Source organism: Coturnix japonica, chromosome 18 (assembly GCF_001577835.2).
Source record: "Coturnix japonica isolate 7356 chromosome 18, Coturnix japonica 2.1, whole genome shotgun sequence".
Taxonomy (NCBI): Eukaryota; Metazoa; Chordata; class Aves; order Galliformes; family Phasianidae; genus Coturnix; species Coturnix japonica.
The window spans coordinates 7,647,872-7,667,687 of record NC_029533.1 but is presented as its reverse complement, the minus strand read 5'-3'; the positions used below and the strand labels follow the sequence as shown (position 1 = coordinate 7,667,687).

The window sequence follows — 19,816 nt, the reverse complement described above, 5'->3', positions numbered from 1 at the left end:
CGTTGCGCTGCGGGGCTGATGATGTGACACCGTCCGCCTGCAGCCGAGGCTCAGCCGGGCGTCCTGAGGGTCGGCAGCTGGGAGCCCCGGGGGGGGGGAACACGAATAACTGCGGAAATGATAAACAGCGCTGCGCTCTGACAGAGGATGGTGGGTGGATGTAGGGTGTGATAATGCAGGCGGAGTCGCGGGAGGCGCTTTCGGAGCGGAGGAAACCCCCCCTGTCCCCCCGATCCATTCCGATCCATTCCGATCCATTCCGTTCCGATCCGTTTCTGTCCGTTCCGCTCCCCGCGGTTCCGGACGCCGCCGCCTTCCACTGGCTGCTCGCGGCTGCTGCTAGCCCGTCAGGCGCGGTGGCCAAGTGGTAAGGCGTCGGTCTCGTAAACCGAAGATCGCGGGTTCGAACCCCGTCCGTGCCTGCCGAGTGCAACGCGGTTCATCCCCGCCGTGTGGGGCCGCTTCGGGCCGGGTTTGCGGCCGCTTTTTGTTCCGCCGCGTGTCCCCGGGGCGGGGTGAGCGCAGAGACGGCGGAGCAGCGAGGGGGGAACGGGGAACGTGTGAGGAGCGGCCCCGGTCCGTGGGGAGGCAGAAAGGAGCAGAGCTCCAGGTTTTGCCGGAGGGCGGCGGTGTGAGCGCAGCAAATCACCCGCCTGGATCCCACCCGTGCAGCGATGCCGGGTTCTCTGCGCATCCCACTTTGTCGCCTTCAAGGCTCCCCAGTCCCTCACAGGCAGCAGTTGTAGGGCACGAGCATCATAACCTGTGCAGAAAGGAACAGGTGGAGGCTTCGTTATAAGCACAGTTCCCAGTAGATAAAGCTTTCAGGGCAGCGTGTCGCCCCTGGGAAGTTGTGCTGGGCTTATTGCAGGGATGGGCTGCTGTGTTACATCAGGGCAGATGCTGAGCTGAGCCTCCTGGAGGGGGCTGCCCGCAGCCCTGGCTCAGCAGTAAAGGCTGCAGGTTCCCAGTGACTTCTTGCAGCAGTTCAGGCTGTGAGCAGCTGGATCCAGATGTGTCCCTGTTACCTCTCACTCATGTTGTGTTTGGCCTGTGTTACCTTGGACAGGAGCAGCATCCAGTGTGTCAGCAGGCCCCAGTGGATGAAAAGGAGCAGGGATCCATTTCAGCCAACAAGTTTGCATCAGCTTGCATGGGAGCAAAGTCCAGCTTAAATGATAAATAATATCACCTGCTCATCACTTCTCAGCTGATCCTGCTGTGCTCACTGGCACTGCTGGGGCTCTGCTCAGTGCTACCTCTGCACTGTTGTGTTCTATGGGAGCTCCTGGCACTGCAGGGCTGTGTTGAGGCAGATCTCTGCCCTCCCACTGCCCAAATCCCCGTCCCCTCCTTCTTATGTGGGAAGGAAATCTGAGCTGGGCTTTGACTTAATAATTAATGTCCTGAAGGTCGGTGAACTTTAATCAAGATGATGACGCACTGATGGTAGCTGCACCGAGGGGCGGTGTGGGCAGGAGAGCCTTGTTTGTTTTGGACACGAAACCTGACCAAATACAAACCAAAACGTTCAGGTCTCTCATTTGGGTTCCTCTCGGATCTTTGATTTTGCTCAAAAAAACCCACCAAGGTGTCTCCTTCTGAATGTGACACTATTAAATGAGGGTTAAAATGAGGCTCCTTTTAATGGTTAATCATAATGTGTTCTTATTAAGTACTTCAAGTGTGTGTCACTGCTAGAAAATCTTGAGCTGTGTTTGGGTACGGAACCTGCTGAGCTGATGGGCTAATGGGCTTCTTCAGAACCCGGACATCATCACAACCCCTTTGCAATTCCTCTTAAAAATAAGCGTTAAATGAATCACTCCTAGCAGTGGTCTTTTCTGACTCTATTATGCACTTTTGGGAGGCTGACAGAAATGCTGGCTTTAGGGAAGCAAGAAGTGAATGGGAACTAAAAGCACCGTGTTCTTTGTTCGGAGTATAATGACATGTACAGCACTTTGCGACCCTCATGAGTGTCTGTCGTGTCCTCCCCGGATTTCAGTAACTGAAAAGCAGCGTTAGCAGCACAGGGGGAGCTGTGTGTTGGGTTCAGGAATATGGTGAGATCATTCCTGAGCTGTTTGAGCACCTTGTGGTGCATGGCCAGGGCTGTCCCAGGGGCTGCAGTTGGGAAACATGGAGCCGCCTTCTTGGTGCTTGTGCTTTTTGGGTGTCCCTCCATGGGGCAGCTGGCAGCTCTGTGGTGGGTTTGGGTGAGGCAGAACCAGCACAGCGCCGTTATCTGAGTGGCAAATGTGTGGCTGGGTACATTAACTTCTGAGTAAATAAAGCCCAAACTGTGGAAATCTTCACACGGCCACAGCAATGCGAGTCCCGTTTCCATCCTGCCTGGAATTTAATGGACTGCTGAAGTTTGACCAAAAGGCATTTCTTGTGTCAGAATGAAAAATGACAGATCAGGAGGGTGACTCTGCAGACAAACATATCGATCTGAAGCCTGGGTGACACAGCCTTCCTGGAGGAGAGCCCAGAAGCATGTCTGTGTTTAAAGTCAAATGGCTGCAGCCTTTTACCACTGATGAATAAAAAATGTTTTTGTCTGCATGCCGAAGGCTGAAGCAGAAATGGCTCGATTTGTTTTGCGGGAGGAGCAGGTAGGTGTTTGCGAATAGAAATCCATTGAGTGCTGCAGCATTCAGTAATATAAAGAAGTAATGACAGTGTGTAGGAAATAAGGAATTGTTCAGCTTTTTTGATGTTGTTATTTCCTTTGAAAACTCTGTTTTATGGCAGCTGTGGGAAAGGCAAACTGAGCGTCCTCGCTCTGTGTTGGAGGCTCTGGGTTACAGTGTCCCCTTCCATGGAGATGTGGGGAGGGAAGAACTTGTGATGTTCCTTCATTGGGAACCATTTGGGGAATTGCATCTGTGCAGTGGCAGAGGTTTGATGCTGAGGATGCTGCTGCCTGCTGTTAGATGCTAATGGTGAGGTGTGGGTGTACCCAGACCAGAGTGCAGCCCCTGGGTAAGGCGCAGTGTGATGGTGGTGGTGGCAGCTCAGGTTTGTGAATGAGCTTTATGGCACCCACAGTCCTTTCTCCCATGGTGGGGAGTGCAGTGGCTGCCATTGCAGCGCTTGGTGCTGCGGTTCCACCAGGGAATGTGTGAAAGCAGAATTCAAGTGGAAGAAGTGGTGCTGGCTGGCAGTGACTGTCAGCAGGTACCAGCTGATGTTCCAGGCAGTGTGTCTCAGCCAGGCTTCAGTCATGCAGGGGAAAGAAGAGCAGGGAAGGGGAGTGGATGGGAGATTTACAATCTCATTTCTCCTCCCATCTCAGCAGCAGGAGATCTGCTGGTCACAGGAGCCCTGTGCCTCTCCCTTATTCTCTCCTGGCTGTAAAGTGTGTGAAAGAAACACAGGCCCAGAGCCCAGCCCTGTGAGGTTTGTGCACTGGAGTTCTGTCTCTGTGAGCACCCACTGATGTACCACTGAGAGATGACTGCAGGACGAAGGGCAGTGACATGAGTGCAGTTTTTGCTGTGGCTGGGTGTAGGCTGGAAAAAATTATACTGGAGCTGATGAAATTGTCTGTTTGCAAATGCAGTGCCATGGGAGCAGTCAGACCTTGGATTAATGCAGCTTCCAAACTATTAGACCTCGTATTTGAATGGCGATTTATTTCCTTTGCATTCAGCACAATATGGTTCTATGGGCCTGGAGATGATGGTGGGGCATAGCCTGCCCTGCTGTGCCTTCTTGGGGGTGATGCTCAGTGTGGCTGTGGCCTGCTGGGTTGGTTGTATCAGTGATAACTGAAACAGGAGTGTTGGTTTCAAACAAGCAGCTAAACTAAAGAATTCAAACTGTATATGAATTCAAGGCAAGGATGGCCAAGGAAAGGGTTTAGTGTTTGCTGTCTTTCCAGTGGCTGTAAAAACTTACTTGGGAAGCTCAAGAATGAGGCTGAACAATCAGCTACTGCTGCAGATCTGTCAGAGGGTTCCTGCAGTCCCAGCCTGCTGCTGCTGAACGTCACTGCTGGGTGCCACAAATGGTCCCAAGAGCAGGATGGTGGCACTGTGCAGAGCGTTACTGGGGGTGTGAGGGCTGTGAAGTGGTGGAATCCTTGTCACTCACTTGATGGGTATCATACCCAGGTTCGAACATGTATCGCGTCACAGGAGAAGGAAAGCAGAAGGCAAGTGAGGCTTTACTGACAGAACTGGGTTCAAAAACCTCGTTTTGTACCCTCTGTGTATAGATGGTGGGAGGATTAGTACCATGGCAACATCTTCCATTTGGAAGTGTCTGGTATAGTCCCACAAGCACTGTCCCCTCTCAGCAGTCGCTGCAATGCTGGGTGCCCCTGGAGAGCCCTGCAGAGAGCAGTGAGCTCCCACGCCGAGCCTCTGCTGCAGCTGAATTCCTGACTCCTGTCCTTTCATCACTCTGGGCCCAACTTAAAGAGTACTTGCAAAGCTACCAAATATAGAACGCCGGCAGCATATTTCACAACTGAAACTTGCAAATGCTGGAGTGGATTTCATGGACTGAAGCCCCCCATGGAGGGAGCGTTACAGTAAATAATGTTAGTGCATTTGTTTAATCCCTGGGGATTGTGGAATGAAGGATTAAAGCAGGCTAAGGGGATTTCCCAATTGACAGCTGCTCCTCTGTGCACAAACACACCATTTTTTTTTATATATGTAACGTGTTCAGCCACAAGGAATTCAAGCTGCACATGGCGCTGTGCATAACATAACCACATCTGGCTGCACATATCTGTCTCCCGTGGTAATTGTCTTTAATAGACACAATTGGGGATGAGGTAGTTGTACCAAGAAGAGACACAGTTCTGTGTTTGAACAGGAAACCATTATTTCTGAGCTTAATCATAGCTCGTTAGTGCTTTGATTTTCTCCTCTCTCCTGCAGACACACAGACACACGTGCTTTAAATACGAAGGCCCCGTTCTCTGGTGGGACATTCATCATGTATTGACAGCTGGCCTGGGGTTCTCTGGCTGGGCCTTGGCCAGCAAACGGAGTGTGAGCTGTGCTGGTCTGTGAGCTGAGCTGCAGCTCTACAGTGACACGGGGCTGCTCAGAGCTGGGCAGAGCCCACAAGATGCCACTCGGGTTGGCTGGGCTTCCCACGTGCCCCGATGTGCTGCTGGTGCTGTGCAGGGGTGTGTGGGTCAGGCCTGGTCCTTGCAGTGTGCTGTGTGCGAATGGTTCAGGAGTTTTCAATCATGAGTTTGCTATTGGTTTAATTACAAACACAAAACTGGCTGATTCTGGGTCTCTAGCAAGGATTGATGTTTTCAGGTGATGGCCTGCAAGTTTCATCCTGTGCCTGCAGTGGACTTTCAGTTATTTCTCGTGCTAATCATAGTATCCAACTACTTTGATGGTCCAGTTTCTTCAGCAAGGGGTGATGCTGAAATACTGTTGGCTGCGAGCCGTGCTTGCTCACATGCTGCTTAGTGCCACATGCTGAAGAGTTAACAAATCAATGGCTCTGCTTGCAGAGAAAGGCATTGCACGGGTGTAGGCAGGATTGTGAAAGGAGGACTTGGGTTAATGCATGTATTCAGCTGGACCAAACTGCATCCCCAGGGTCTGTGTCCCAGGCAATGATGCGCAGCCCAACCTCCCACCCACTGCACGTTGCAGCAGCTCTCTCCAGGCTTCAGAGGTGGCACATCAGCCTTCCACGTGGTGAAGCCTTTGTGAAGACCCATAAAGAAGCTACTGCTGGGTTATGGGTCTTGTAGAAATGCTCAGTGGAGTATCCTCAGTGGAAGTGGAGCAGGCTGTCAGCAGCTGAGCAGCGTCTCACAGGACAAGGCTTCCTGCTGGGCCAAAGCGTTGTGTGAAAGTCTTACCCTGATCTCACAGGACGTGCTTGACATCCAGTACTGGTGGTGACAAGAGGAAGACAAGAGGCAACATTGTACGAGGTTACTGAAAATAGCAAATCAAACAGTTGGTCTGGAAGCCAGCTGAGGAGCTGTGCCATCCACCGCGCTGGGAAGAGTCTCCATTCCCTGGCTCACACTCGTCCTTCCATACATGGAGGTGAGACTCTTGCTATGATTTTCGTGCTGGGTGTTGTCATGAGTGGTTCTTTGGTTCAGCTGAAGAGCAAGAGTAGTGAAAACACCAAGTGAGAATCAGTAGTTGGTGTGTGTGAGCTGCAGCCTCTGCAGCAGTATGAATCTCTTTATTCCTAAAGGCTGCTGAGGACTTTTCTCTCTAAACCACAGTGATTTCTGCAGCATCCTGAGCCCTTTACAGGGCTGTGAACATGAATGTCCTGCACACAGCTTTTGGAAGCCTTTATTTCTACCAGTGCTCACTGAGCACCGCTCAGAACTAATTCCTGAGCATCATTATTCCAGATGATAACAGCGTATCATTTCCGTACCTTCCTTTAGTAAATCTCATTCACAAAGTCCTCATACAGCTCCTCTCTTTCAAACCTTTTTTTTTCCCGTGATTCACTTTGCATTCTCCTATTGCTTTTAAGCAACGTGTTCCTTGGCTCTAAATGTTCATCAGGCTTCCGGCCAAGGAACACTTCCTTCTGTGCAAAGGATGACTTTGCAGCGTTGGTCGAGCGTAGCAGTTACAGTACAGACCAGTTCAAGTTCTCTTCATCCCATTCTGCCCACACAAGGCAGGCGGTCACTTGCCACAGCCATAATAGTGCTGCTGCCAAAGCTCTGAGCACGCAGAGGCTCCTGGTGCAGCCTGCAGACACGTGGCTGTGGTGTGTGTGTGTGTGTGTGGATGCAGGAAGAAGTTCTGCACGGACACCAGGGATGCACATCTCTGTTCTGCTGAACCCAAACGTTTGAGAGATGAGAGCTGTGGGTGCAGGCTGTGATTTGTGTCAGCTTCAGCTCCTGGAGCCCAGTTTGGAGCTTCTCACTCAGCTGATGTTTTCCTACCAGGTACAGAAGAGGTGATGAAAGCGTTCTCGTGTTCTGGGATTTCCATTCTGTTCTGTGAGCTCATCATCCCTGGAGCTGTGCTGCTCAACTCGATGGAGCTGTTCCTGCTGTGATCTTCCGTGCACATCACCGTGATTGCTGACAGCTCGCAGAAATAGTAAGTTACGTCCTCTATCTTTGTATCTCACTGCTTTGCTGTCATAAAGTGTCTGTGGGCACAGTCATGTGTAGGAGCCGGAGTGTTCTGCAGTGTGTGTGAGCTTTGTCCCCTTTTCCTCACTGTGTCAGTGGGAGGATCAGCAGCATTGGATTAACGTGGGGTGCAGAAACTGGCAGCCCCTGGGAGCTGCAGGCAGGGCTCATGTGTGGCTTAACATGCAGAGTGTGTAAAGGCATCATTCCAAAGTGACTCTAAGCTCAACCACACAAGGCAGGTGAGGTTGTGCAGAGGAATAACTTTAAGATTCATGTGCAGGAAGGAAGGTTGTTGTCTTTTCTCGTGGTGTTTCAAGTGACCCTTCTGACTGGGCCTTACATTACTGCAGGCCTTGCACTACTTTCTTACAGTACTTTATAAGATGTGTGTGTATGTGGCTGTGGCTTTCCAGAGGCCTCGCAGCAATAGGTTGTACACGTGGTGCAGCCGTGCTCAGGTTTTCCCAGCAGTGCAGCACCCAGCTGTACCGAGTGGAAGTGGAAAGGTGCCGGTACGGGAGGGCAGAGCGTGTCCTGCGTGTCCTCTGACATCGCAGCAGCAAACAGCACGTTTACATGGGGAGAAGGGAAGGCTGAGCACGTAGGGACGCGTACGGGGCAGGCAGAGCGAGCAGCTGCGTGCGGGCACTGCGTGTAATGAGATGCTGCCCATCGCGACCCTCCGTGCGGTTCCTCCCTCCGCAGGGTTTAGGGGCTGCCGGGTGCGGGGCTGGAGCGGCGTCGCTCCGGGCATCGAGCGGCCGCCAGGGGGCACCGTCCGCCCTCCGTGGGCCGCGGGGCGCGCAGGTCGGAGCGGCGCGGCTCGGCTGGACTCGGCTGCCCCGGAGCAACAACACCGGGAGCAGCGCGGGGCGGCTGCGGGGCGGCCGGGAATAGAGACGGTCCCTTCCTGCCGCGTGCGGGGCCGGATGGGCCGGCGGAGCAGCGGGGAGGGCGGGGGGTGGAGAGGGGGCAGCATGGGAAGAGCCTCCAAATTCACCGAGCCGGGTTTGCAGCGGGAGCTGCCCGGCTCAGGGGTGGGGACCGCCCGCTTCCTTAAACGGAGCGGGGAGCGGCGGAGCTGCCCCCTGTGCCGCCCCGGTGTGCGGGGCCGGGCCGACACAACCGGGCCGCGGCCGCAACACGTGGAACAAACAAACTTTCGAGGGATGTGGCTGCAGCCGGACGGAAACTGCGCCGCGTCGGGACCGCGCCGTCACGTTGCACGGAGCAGCTCGTCTCTTTCTGGTTTGATGTTTTTGGGTGTTTCGTCGCCGTTATTTTCCCTTCTCTTTTTACATGGCTGCTTTGGGCTCTTTGGTATTTTCCTTTTTTTTTTTCTTCTTTTTTCCTCCCCCTTGCCCTGCTGCTGCTGCGTGTTGGGTCGGGACTTTGAAATCACGCTGGGGCGAGCGCAGCGCCTGGGAAGCCGACAGAAATGTTGCAACGTCCCTGGTGGCAACGATGTGATTATTTGTTTCTTTTGCCTTTTGCGAGGGCAAAGAGGAAGGATGGAAAACAAATCTCGATGCGATCGATACCAGCTTCAGTATCCGCCCGCGAGCGGTCGGGGCCCGCGGTCGCCCGCAGCTTCTCCGCACGGACTTGAGCCGATCCCGAGCCCTTCCCGGCCGTAACCCCGCGGACCGGCGGCCCCGGGGAAGGGGAGGAGGCCGGGGGTCTCCTCGGCCCGTTCCCCCGCTCCGTCTCCCCCGGCTATTGTCGGGCTCGGGCTCTTTGCTCTGTTGGAAGCTCGCGGCGTTTTTTGCTCTCCGCGCACGAAGTTCCCCGGTCTGTGCGGTGCCGAGTCACGGCGCGTTGCGGGCCCGGCCCGGGCTGCGGGGAGCCGGCAATGGGGGAGGGGGGCGGCGCGGGGCTCTGCCTCGGACCGGGGCGGTGGCTGCTGCTGCCGGGGGGTCCCCCGTGGCCGCGGGGCGGGGGCCGGGGCTCGGCGCTCGCGATAGACACCGGCCGGAGAAGGGAATTAAAAGCTAGTTCAATAAAAAAAAATCGCGATCCGTGCCCGATCGGGCGAGCTGAGGGCTGGGTCTTTGCGGGCGAGATGAGAGGTTCGTGTCTTCAACTGGCCTACAAAGTCCCAGTTCTCGGCTCCCAGGACCTGCCGGGCTCGCAGCGGGCGAAGACGGAGCGGTTGGGGCCGCCGCCCCCGGGACCCGGCCTCAGCCGCCGCCTTCCCGTTCCCGGCTCCCCGCGGGCCGGAGCGATGGGACCGAGTTCGTTCTCTGCGGAGTGTAAGTGCGTCGCGTTCCTTCCAGCGCCGGGAGGGTCGAGCCCTTCGCGTCGGGTCGGTGCCGTCGGTGGTCGTGCGGGACGCCGTGCAGTGAGGGCGGCCTTCCTCACCGCTTTCACTTTCAGACAACGCGTCTGTTTTCTTCATTTCGTCTCTTTTTTGTTTTCCCCTTTTTCCCCCTTTTTTTCCCCTTTTATTAGATGTAGTCACACACGCACGGAGCGGCCTGGCTCCGCTGCTCCTCGCGTTTATGTCACTGCTTTTTCCCCCCTGCCCATCAGGTGCTCATTATTATTTGCCTTTGGTTTTGATTCTGCACGCTCTGTGGATGTTGGTTTATGCTCCTTTTCGGGCGCCATGCTCACATAATGCCATGTGTGGGGATATGTGTGGGGATGGCTGTTTGCTCCTCTAGCACGTATTTATCGCTCCCGTGTCCTTCTGCATTATGTTGTGCTACATTTTAGGTTCTTAGATTAGAATTATTTCGTGACTCCCCATGGTTGCTTGTTTGTCATAGATGTCTTCCCTTCTCTCTTGTCAAGTCGAGAACAGTGCTCTAGAATTAGGAGGCAGGCCAGCTGGCAGCAGGGTTCTCGTGGCCACGTTCTATAAAAGCAAATGGACGATGGGGTGGCTCAGAAAACACGCAGGAAGGTTTTGAACGTAATGATTTCTTTGGTGCATTGCTGCCCTCAGTGTGCACAGACACCAACACAACTTTGTCGCTCAGATCCTCTGTGAGTTTTGCAAACAAACCCCAGTTTCGGTGCTGGTTTCTGCAGGCTTTAGCCATCAAAGCATTCACTTTGTGTTTTGCAGTTAGTAGCAGTTTGAAAATGGAATCAGAGAGCACCGCTTGGCTTTTTTTCCATTTTCGCTCAGCCCTCTGTATCCAGCACAGCACATCCAAGGTGTATTAATAGCCGTCCCTCTGACGTGTGTCTGTGCACATGGATGGGTGTAAAGCACTGATCTGTGCACAGTGTCACAGCTGCCCTCGGCTGTGGGCACGGGGCTGCCTTGGGCCCGTTCTCCTCTTGGTGCTGACTGGGAGTTTTCTTTGAAAGCAGAACTTGAAGGGATTTATTTTTGCACGTTTCTTATCCCCATACACCCATTTATCCAGAGATCTCACCCTAGCAGCCACAAAAAGAAAAAGTATGTGAAAGTCCAGAGCAAAGGCAGAAATTCTGCTACCCTCTTTGGAGAGGACGCTGCCAGGGGTGCCCTGCTCGCAGCCCTTCCTCCCCGCGGATCTTCAGCTCTTAACGAAATTAATCTGCAGTGAAATCACAGAAATCTGATTCTAATCATCCGCCCTGGAACGAGGGAGCTACGGGACGGCAAGCATGGTGTAAAAATACTTAGAGCACGCGGAGCCCTATCGTTAACATTAAAAGCTGATGGTGTGAAAGGGGGGGAGCAGGGGGAAGGTTTCTGTGCCTCCTTAGCACTCTCCTTGCAACTTCTTGTGCAGCTTCTCAGGTATCGCTGCCCAGCAGTGATTGCTGCCGCGGCTGTTGGTGTTGCTGCCCGGGCTGTGTACTGGTGGGCTGAACCGGAGTTTTCTCTTTCATAGGAATCTTTCTTAATTGTGGTTTGCTCTGGAAAGCCGGGTAAGCGGCTGGGTTTGGCTTTTGCCAGACTTAGCATAATCTGGATATTTTTTTCCAGCAGTAATTGTTTTCTTCCTGCATTCAAGCAGGCAAGTTCGGCCCCCAGAGCCCTGTGCTGGAGCGCTGTGCAGCGTTACTGAGGTGCTGTCTTTTGGTTTGGGTCCTTCATTCAAGGTCCAGTCAGAGCGTGGTGCTCATAGAGCTCAGTGCCAACACTGAGATGTGTTAAATCTGTTTGTTTGAGCTTCTGCCTCCTTAGTTGCCTCTGGAAATCTGCAGTTTCTTGTAATGGCATTTGCCAAGGTGAAAGGACACATTTTTGTCCCAGCAATGTTCATCCATTTGAGCTAACATGGATGCAGTTGTTCGTGGCTGCTGGAACTCTGCTGATGGACTTTCTGATACTTAGAATGTATTTTGTCTCCCCTCATTTGCGCTGTTTGCAGCTATTGTAGCCATACGTGCCACATCGATAAGCGCTCCCCAACTTCTGTTTGTGCCCCAAAGAACACGCAGTGCCACGCGGATGTATTTCTCAGCATCTGTTTTACACTGTTCAGTTTAAACATTCCCTCTGAATTAAAGCTCAGGCTGGAGGAGAGGAGAGCATTCCCTCATGCCCCAAATGACTTTTTGTGGGTCAGATTACAAAGCAAAACTATCCTATTTTATTTTTGCATAGTATTGCTCCGAAGGCTGGACTGGGGGTAGGCCACGCTTTAGCACTTTCCAAATGCTAAATAAGATGATTTGAGCTTCTGCTGCAAGTTGTGGACAAGCTCTTAAATTACTGCTTTTAGCTCCGGAGCTTTCAGTAACGTGCTTTGCTCTCTGGGATGCAGGCTCTATTATTTCCCCCCCACACCCCAGTTAATAATAATGGGGCTTTGTTTTATTTTCACTTCTAAACTTTATGCCTCTCTTGCTAATGTTTCTGTGTGTACAAATGTGCTTTCTTCATCCGTCAGACTTGGCAATTCTTAAGCCACAATAAACTAGTTCTGGGCAGTACAGCAAGGCTCTCTATTTATCAGGGCCTTTCTGGGGAAGTTTATTACACTGCAAGAGTGACATTTTCAGCCTGCTGAAAGAGTTGGTAAATATTTGGCAAGTCCTACTCCTTCAACAAAAAAGGGGCCATATTTTATCTGCGATAAGGCCTGAAAGAAAACTGTCTGGGCATTAAGGGCCTGAGTTGTTGGGCAGAGGGGTGGGGTTCGTGCAGGATATTCATTGAATCGGACCAAAAGAAATTAAATGTTTGTCTGTGATTTAGGAACCGCTGGTCCTCTATGTTTGCAGATAGAGACCTTCAAGCCAGGGTTGTATTTAGAGTTGCAGAAGGGCACTGAGCATGGCAAGTGCAGTATCTACATTACAGGTTTATGTGATCAAGGAGGGAAGGTTAGATGGAGGCTGTGCCTGCTATCAGCCCTGTTGTTTGGTCTGAGCTTTTGCAGAAGCCTGGCTGAGTGTTACAGCCCTGCACACTGAGTGCACAGACTTCTGTAGGCCTGAAGCACCACCTCGCAGACCTCTCCTTTCCCCCGGTTATTGGCACTGCCTTCAGATGGCAAAGCCACGTGTTCTGTGCCAGCCCTGCTGCAGGCCAATCCTTTCTCATGCAGGGGCAAGCCAGCTGGAGGGAGTGCACTTTTCCCTTCCTACTGCTGGCCTGCTTGAGAAAAGCCTTCCAGCTCTGCTGGCTTCATCACTTCCCTTCCTGGGGACCCAAAAGTGATGTCCCAAAAGGGAGAGGAGAATCAGGAGTGTCTCCAGGGCACAGCCTTTGAGGCTTCAGCTGCTTCCTGCAGTCCATGTGCCATCCCTGTAAGGGACAGAGATGAGTGGCATCTGTGTGGCTTCAGCACAATGTTGTCTCCCTTTGCCAGGTCTTATTTTTGCTTGGTAGAGAGGTTTCACCTTTCTGCCTGGGTTCAGTTGCTTTAGGAGAGGGAGTGAAAAGAGTGTGTGTGCACATGGTGGTACTGATAGGGGGATTACAGCTGCTTGGATCTCAGAGAGGGGAGTGTCAGTGTGGGACACTGTGTGCCCCATCTTTGCTGGGGGCAGAGCAGCACTCTGAAATCCCATCACCAGTGTGTATGTTTGCATGAAGCCTACTGTGAGCCAGCAACAGTGTGGAGAAGGAATGATGAGGCTGTAGGAAATGATCCAGGGGTGATGCTGGTCCAGCAACAGCTTCTGCTTCCCTGCCTACCTGATGGGCTGCAGGTTAATGGCATATTGTTTTGGCAGTAAATAATCCAAGTATTTCTGGGGCACTGCTCAGTAGCTGTGGCTTGTATTGATTTCCTGGTGTTCACATGGATCCTGGTGCCCTGTCAGCTCAGGAGCTTTAGGTTGTTGGCTTTTTCCCATCTGTGGCAGCAATGAACCTTTGTTCTTCCCCTCTGCAGACAGAAAGTTTTCCCCAGCATCCTGCAAGTCCACATGAGCGTGTGGTGTGCTCACATTGCGTGGCATCGTGTAGATTAGTGATACCACTTACAGGTCTGGGATTGGAGTCTTGACCATGCCTGCTAGTTCTGCCACTCATTAACATTGCCTTAACTGTATGCCATCCCATCCCACCAAGCTTCTGCAGTCTTGCTCAGGCAGCTTTCATTCAGCAATCTCTCCTTGCCTGGTAACTCTTAAATAATGTGAGAAATGTGGTTGGAAGCGCCAACATTGAATTCAAGCAGCAGCTTGCAGAAGCTGATGGACACCGGCCTGGTGATGTGCTGAAGTTAGTTGTGCTTTTGTGCTTGTGGGAAGAAATGTAGAGCTCTTTAGGAGCACCTCTGTTGCTCTGTGCTGCGCGGGGCTCAGCGTGCCCTGCTGCTGGGAGGGTTACATTCCCATACAGCAGCGCAGAGTTTAAGAAATAAAACCCAGAAGTTGTTTGATGCTGAGCTTTGTGACAGAGCGCTGACCAGGCCGGGTTGGGCAGAGCAGCCGTAGCTGAAACATCTGGAATAATATCACATTTCCCCAAAACGGAGCTCTCTTTAAGAGCAGCAGATTGCTGATATTTGAGAGGGTGGAGCGAGCGACAACCTACCAACGCTGGAAAATGAATTAAGAGCTTATAGAGTGAAACGCTGAGAGTTGGGCAGGAATTCATACTGATCAAAAGATGAACAAACTGGGGGCAGTGGGACCCGGCGGGCAGTCAGCACTGCAGAACGGGTTGTAGCAAACTGATCTGTGAGTTTGGAGCCAGAATCTGCATGAAAAGTATTGCATGAGAAGAGAGATGGTTTCATAAGGAAGGATTTGAATGCAGTTAAAACGTGCTAGGTTTTAAACTATTTGTGCTGTTTTGTTACTTTATGGAAGATAGAAGTTCCTCAGTCGCACTGTTGTGGGTGTATTTTACACCTGAAGGGTACTTATAAAAGTAGATCCAAAGTCTCGGTTGCATTTAAAATGTTTTAAATTGCAAAATCTGCTTTGACTACAAGGATATTTTGTATAATTGGGACTTCATTTGTTAATTTTGAAAGAAATGTTTCTGGAGGAGGAGAATATTCCTATGCAAACACAGCCGTTCTGCAGAGCAAGAAGCAGCGAGGAAGGAGCTTAATCACGACTGAGCTTGCCCAGTCCGGTTTAATTTGCCTTTGACCATAAAACCAAGCAAATAATGCAGTGACTGGAAAAATGTAATCAGATATTTATGGTATACAGCAGGGTTTTTTTGGGTGTTGTGGATTATTCAGCAATACAGTCGAAGGCATTTTAATATATTGGGAGTGTCTGTTTCACAGGAGTTACATGTGCCCCAAACCAGTTTGAGTCTGCATTTTAAAAGCAACTTAGATTGACTTGGCTTTGAAACAGTGGCACCGAGAACAAAATTCAGCTGAATAAATCAACCTGAAATTGTTAAATCTGAGTTAGTGAGGAGCTTCAGGAGCGTCATCCAGAACAGTGTATCAAAGGAGAGAACTCCAGCACAGCTCTGCCTGCGTGAGCTGCAGCGTTAGCTGCAATGCTGAGAGCTCTTTTCTTAGCTGTGTTAAATTTAGCTCCAGGATTCACATACTGCACTCACTTCATTGGAAGGGTTTGGTTTGCATGTAGCATATTTCAGCTAGCTGTGCATCTCCTTGGGGAGTAAATCACAGCCTGAATGAGAACATTCACACACATTTATGACATTAATGCTGTGTGCCATTGGAGGCTCTGCATGTGTTCAGGCTTTAAAGCTAGCACTATCTCTGCCCTTCCTGGGTTCTCAGTCTCTGTAACCAACCATTCAGAGCAGTGAGACTCAATGAGAGAATGCTTTTCCCGTGTCTTGCAAACTTCTTTACCTTTCCCTTTAAGATTTCCACCGGAGTGAGCTCTTCTCCCTCCAAACGTGGCCCATGTGAGTAACTGCACTTGTATAACTCGTTGTCTCACATGCCCCAAATAAAAGTGTATGAACTCCAAAGAGTAAGGAAAACGCTTAAGAGCCAGTTTGAGGTGTTATGTAATGGTCGTTACATAAAGTTTTGGATGTCTTTATAGTTCAAGGCATTACTGCCTTAAAAAAAGACCAAAAAAAAACCCTCCACAAACTGCAGTTTAGTTTCAAAACATCTGATAGGAATTTAAACTTATAACATAAATTGGGATTGGTGGCTGTTTGAGTGTGCAGATCTCCAAAGGCACAGCAGGTTCGCCCTGAAACATCTCCTGGGAGCTGTGTGTGCCCCAGCAGGGTTTGCCCCGTGCTGCGTCAGTTTGGTGCTGGCAGTGATTGTGGATGAGCAGCCATGAGTGCTTTCATCATCTCACAGCAGTGTGTGCAGAAATGAGCCTTTGCAAAGTCTGCAACTTTTTGAACTTTAGCCCTTTTTGAACTTCAAAGTGCATTTTACAAATAGAAATACATTGTAACTCGCTGCCCACCTTTGTTAGGCACCAGAGCTGGTGTTGCACAGGCTGCTGCGGGGCAGTGATACGCTCTTCCTCTCCTCCATCATCTTCTTGAGTAAATACATGTAGAATGGAGGACCTTAGTTGGTCCTCCATTCTTAGTTAAGAAATGGGATATATCCCAATCCAGCTTCCAGAAATGGGGGGGCCTAAGGGAAAATACCAGCCTCAGGCTGTCCATGGAAAAGACCCTAAAACTTGTGTTTCTGAAGCTGCTCCGCCAGCAAGGTGTGCTTGTAGCACTCAGCAGGCACCAAATGGTGCAGTCCTGCTTTTCTGGATGGTGCTGTGGCTTTCTAGTCTGTGGCAAGTGAATTTGAGTTTCTTTAACCTGCTCTTAACATCAGTGATGTTAAGAACACGAGCTCAGCTTTGTGTTGCCAAGTCCTGTCCAGCTGAATTAAAGGAATGTAGCAAATGAGGAGGAAGGTCCTGTTACTGCTCTAAGGAGGCTTCTGCAAACACAGGGTTGGACTCAAAACCAGAGTATTCCCGGTGTATCCAGCTATCTGTAGGAAAGCATTTTGAAGTTTAACATTGTGAAGTAAAGCTGAAATGAGAGAGCAGGTCATGTAAATTCTCCCAGAGCAGCATTACAGCTTAGAAGGGGGTTCCCTAATGATGCACTTTTTCCCCCCTGTGGAAGACTGTATATCAATACTTGTATCTGTTCTCTTTCTCAAAGGAGACCTCCCTTAGAGACAAGTGCCTCTTCTGTAATCAAACCTCCTGCGCTCTCCATTGCTGGTTGGAAGTCGATTTGCACCTGCTGTGCTTTAATTGGAATCTCCTGTCTGGTCAGTGTTAAATGGTTTTATGGGGTGGAACATGGGCATGGTGTTCCCTGTTGCAGGGCTGCTCCAGCTGGCACTCACACACCTGCCTTGAGATACAGCTCTTGTCCACCCCTCCATATCTCTTTGCAGTGGTTTCCTTGGCCACTGAGGAGGCTCTCAGTTGTTCCTTAGGAAAAGGAGCTGTCTGCTCCCCTGCTCCACTGCTTGCTCCTTCCTGGGGGCTGGAGACAGTCTGATCTCCCAGGAGTTGTGATGAACTAGGAATAGTCCACCTTCCTAGGAAAGGCTAAGCACAGTGAGGAACATGGCCAGTACTGTGTACACTGCAGCAATGAAACGTGACTTTATGTGGCCACCCATAGCGGATGTGTGTTTTATGGCTAAGTTCTTCCATGAGATGAGTGCTGCTAGCGGTGCAGCAGTTCTGATAATGTGCTTCATATTTCTTTTGAGGACACTTCTCAGATATAAAATATTATAAATTATGGTTGGGAAAGATCACCAAGATCATCTAGTTGAACTAGATGAAAATGTTTGTGAATGATAATAATTGCTTCATGTTTTAATGCTGATAAATAATATCCATATGCCATAATACCCGTAATCTGGGGAGCCATGGGGAGAATGGCAACAAAAATTGCAATTAAAAAGAAAAAAAAAGTTTGAAAGCAGAGTTTGGATGAATTCTTAGGAGGGCACAACCATGGGAATATTCTTACAACCTTTCCACTTATCAAGCCATAAGGAACTGGAAAATGGGGAGCAGTACAACACCAGTTGCATCCACTTCGAGCTCCAGGTCAGTAGCATGCTTAAGCACATGCTTAACTTCAAGCATATGATTAATCACATCCCTGGTCCACAGTGTAATTAAATGTGTGCTTAAGTGCTTTGTACAGCACAGTACCAGCCTGCAGGCGTACTCTGCATACTGGTGTGCCTGAGAAAGTGGTGAATCAGAAAGTGATTTTTGGCTGGAGTTTGGAAACCAGCTTGAAAGAGCTGGTTAGGCACCCAGGTCTCATATTTGAATAGCTATGGAAAAGCTAGTCTTGTTGGCAGAACAGTGTTAGTAGCAAGGTGTGGCCATTTATTTTATGGTAATTCCCTAGTTTTGTTTAAAATGAAGTTATTTAAAAATCCCTTTTGCTTAGCAATTTCCTGCTGTTCTCCTGCAATGCTTTGCTTTCCTTAATGCCAGCCAGACTTGATTCTGCTCCAGCAAAACCAAGTTTGCCTGGCTGCTTCTCTCCTAACTTACTGGTCAAAGTGCAGGTAGATTCCGAATTGGAGGCAGTGCTGGTGTGTCGATGACAAGAGCACACCCGCCTCTCCTACAGGTGATCAGTCCAGGCACAGATCTGCAGTAGTGCCCTCAGCTGGGACCCAGCAGGTATGTGTGCAGTGCTGCAGTGGGATGCCTGCAGTGCTGTGCTGCATGGCTGTGCCTGTGGGCCACTGCAGAGCTCATGGCCATGTGCTTGGCATGGTCCTGGGCAGAACTTTGGCCTGGGACTTTTCCAGCCAGCCCTGGATATGATGTGAAAGTCTGTGTGGGCCGGGGACCATTATTAACAGGCTGTTTGGATGTGGCTGTCCTGTGTTGGTGGCGAGGTGATTTCAGACTGGACTGGCTGGCCCTGTGCTGTTTAATTTACTAGCAGTCATGAAGCCTCTTTTAGCCAGAGCTCCTCCCTTGGAGTTTTTTCCTAGCTTTCTCCCTTCCTGTCCCGTTTCTTGTGCCAGCCACTTTAATGCATTCGCCTTCAGACCAGCAGCTCCTTCCTCGTTGCTCTGGGATTGTTTTGCCAACATGTTTGACCATGCAATTTGACTGGGCATCGCTGTCAGCCTCTTCTGTGCCAGGCTGAGCTGGATAATGGTCTCTTGCTGCTTGAGGTGGGTATAATGTGGAGCTTCTAGAAGATGTTTTGATGACTAATTGTTCTATTTTATGTATTTAAAGTCAGTTAGGTGCCATAATTTCCTTGTTCTGGGAGGTCTCTGCATATAAATGCTAGTGAGGTCACAGTAATGAGGCAAGTCAGCGCAGTATTAAATGCTGCTATCTGAACTATTGTCCTCCTCTGTTGCTGAAAGGTAGGAGGGTAGTTTTCCAAGTAGGCTCCATGGAAACTCTGTGTAATGTGTTTGATTATCCAACGTTGTCATTTTCAAAGGGACCAGTCAAGATTAACAGGGCCTAAATGTACCATCCCCTAAATATAACTCTGGCTTTCCAGCTCCTGTTGATGGTGGTAGAGGTGTGAGAGCAGAGAAATAATGCTCCAAACAAAAGAATTCAAAAGAAATGAATTGTAAAATGCCTATGGGCAAAACCACCCCTTGTCAGCCCTGGGGGATGGGTGCCCCTCCAACAGTGCAAAGGTGTGTGTTCATGTGAGTGTCTCAGCACAGAGAGGACAGGGAGCTTGATGTCCTGCATGGAAGCTGGGCAGTCAGTATGTCTTCTGATGTCTGGCAAAGTGAGAAAGTTCCTGACTTTAACTAATGTGTGTATTTTTTGTTTTCTTTTGGGTGCAAGAACCAATGAGCCCAGCTAGGATGGTGACTTCTAGAGCACACTTGTGCTTGTGTGAAGGACAGCCGGATCAGAGTCAGACTGTGGTGGCAGGTTCCAAAGCTAATTAATGCCCTATTAGTAACTCATTTGTGGCTGAAGGGATTTCCCAAATGCCAGGCACAGTTGTGCTGTGCCAGTCTCTCTTGGGGCGGGACTCTTTTAGCATAGATTGGACTGCATTCAGGCATGCATTCGCCCTCTCGCACTGCAGTTAATATTTTCTTGGGGACCTCTTTTAATTTTCAAGATGATGATCAGCCCAGTGTTGGTTTTGAGAGAAAAATCTGAGAAACGCTTCTTTTCAGAGAGTAAATCCCATAAATAACTGGATTTTGGAAGGCTGCTTTGCCAGTATTTCCCCACAGCAGCTCATTACTTTCAGGGCCCTGTTGGCATCGTCTGGCTTCTCGGTGCTCCTTCCCCTGGCTCGCTCACCTGGAGCCAGCCCTGCTTTTGGAAAGCAGAGTGCACACGGGGTCCCTGAAGCACTGTGCACACTCAGCAGCTCTG

The 19,816-nt window shown here is 50.5% G+C and overlaps 1 protein-coding gene and 1 non-coding gene across 5 annotated transcripts in view; both read left to right on the top strand.

Annotated features, from left to right (window-relative positions):
* The window catches only part of LOC107322036, a 43,117-nt gene that overhangs the window by 899 nt on the left and 22,402 nt on the right, over positions 1 to 19,816 (top strand). Inside the window, exons 2-3 of one of the 4 annotated variants that reach the window (XR_001558761.2) lie at positions 5,868 to 6,047; positions 6,926 to 7,082. Coding sequence is in view for 1 of the 4 variants with exons in the window: in XM_015879630.2 (XP_015735116.1) it covers positions 7,783 to 8,757 (975 nt within the window). In the remaining 3 variants the exon portion in view is untranslated. The other 3 variants (XR_004309256.1, XR_001558762.2, XM_015879630.2) reach the window with 3 other exon arrangements.
* TRNAT-CGU lies at positions 351 to 422 on the top strand. The gene has a single exon. It is a non-coding gene; the product is annotated as a tRNA-Thr (tRNA).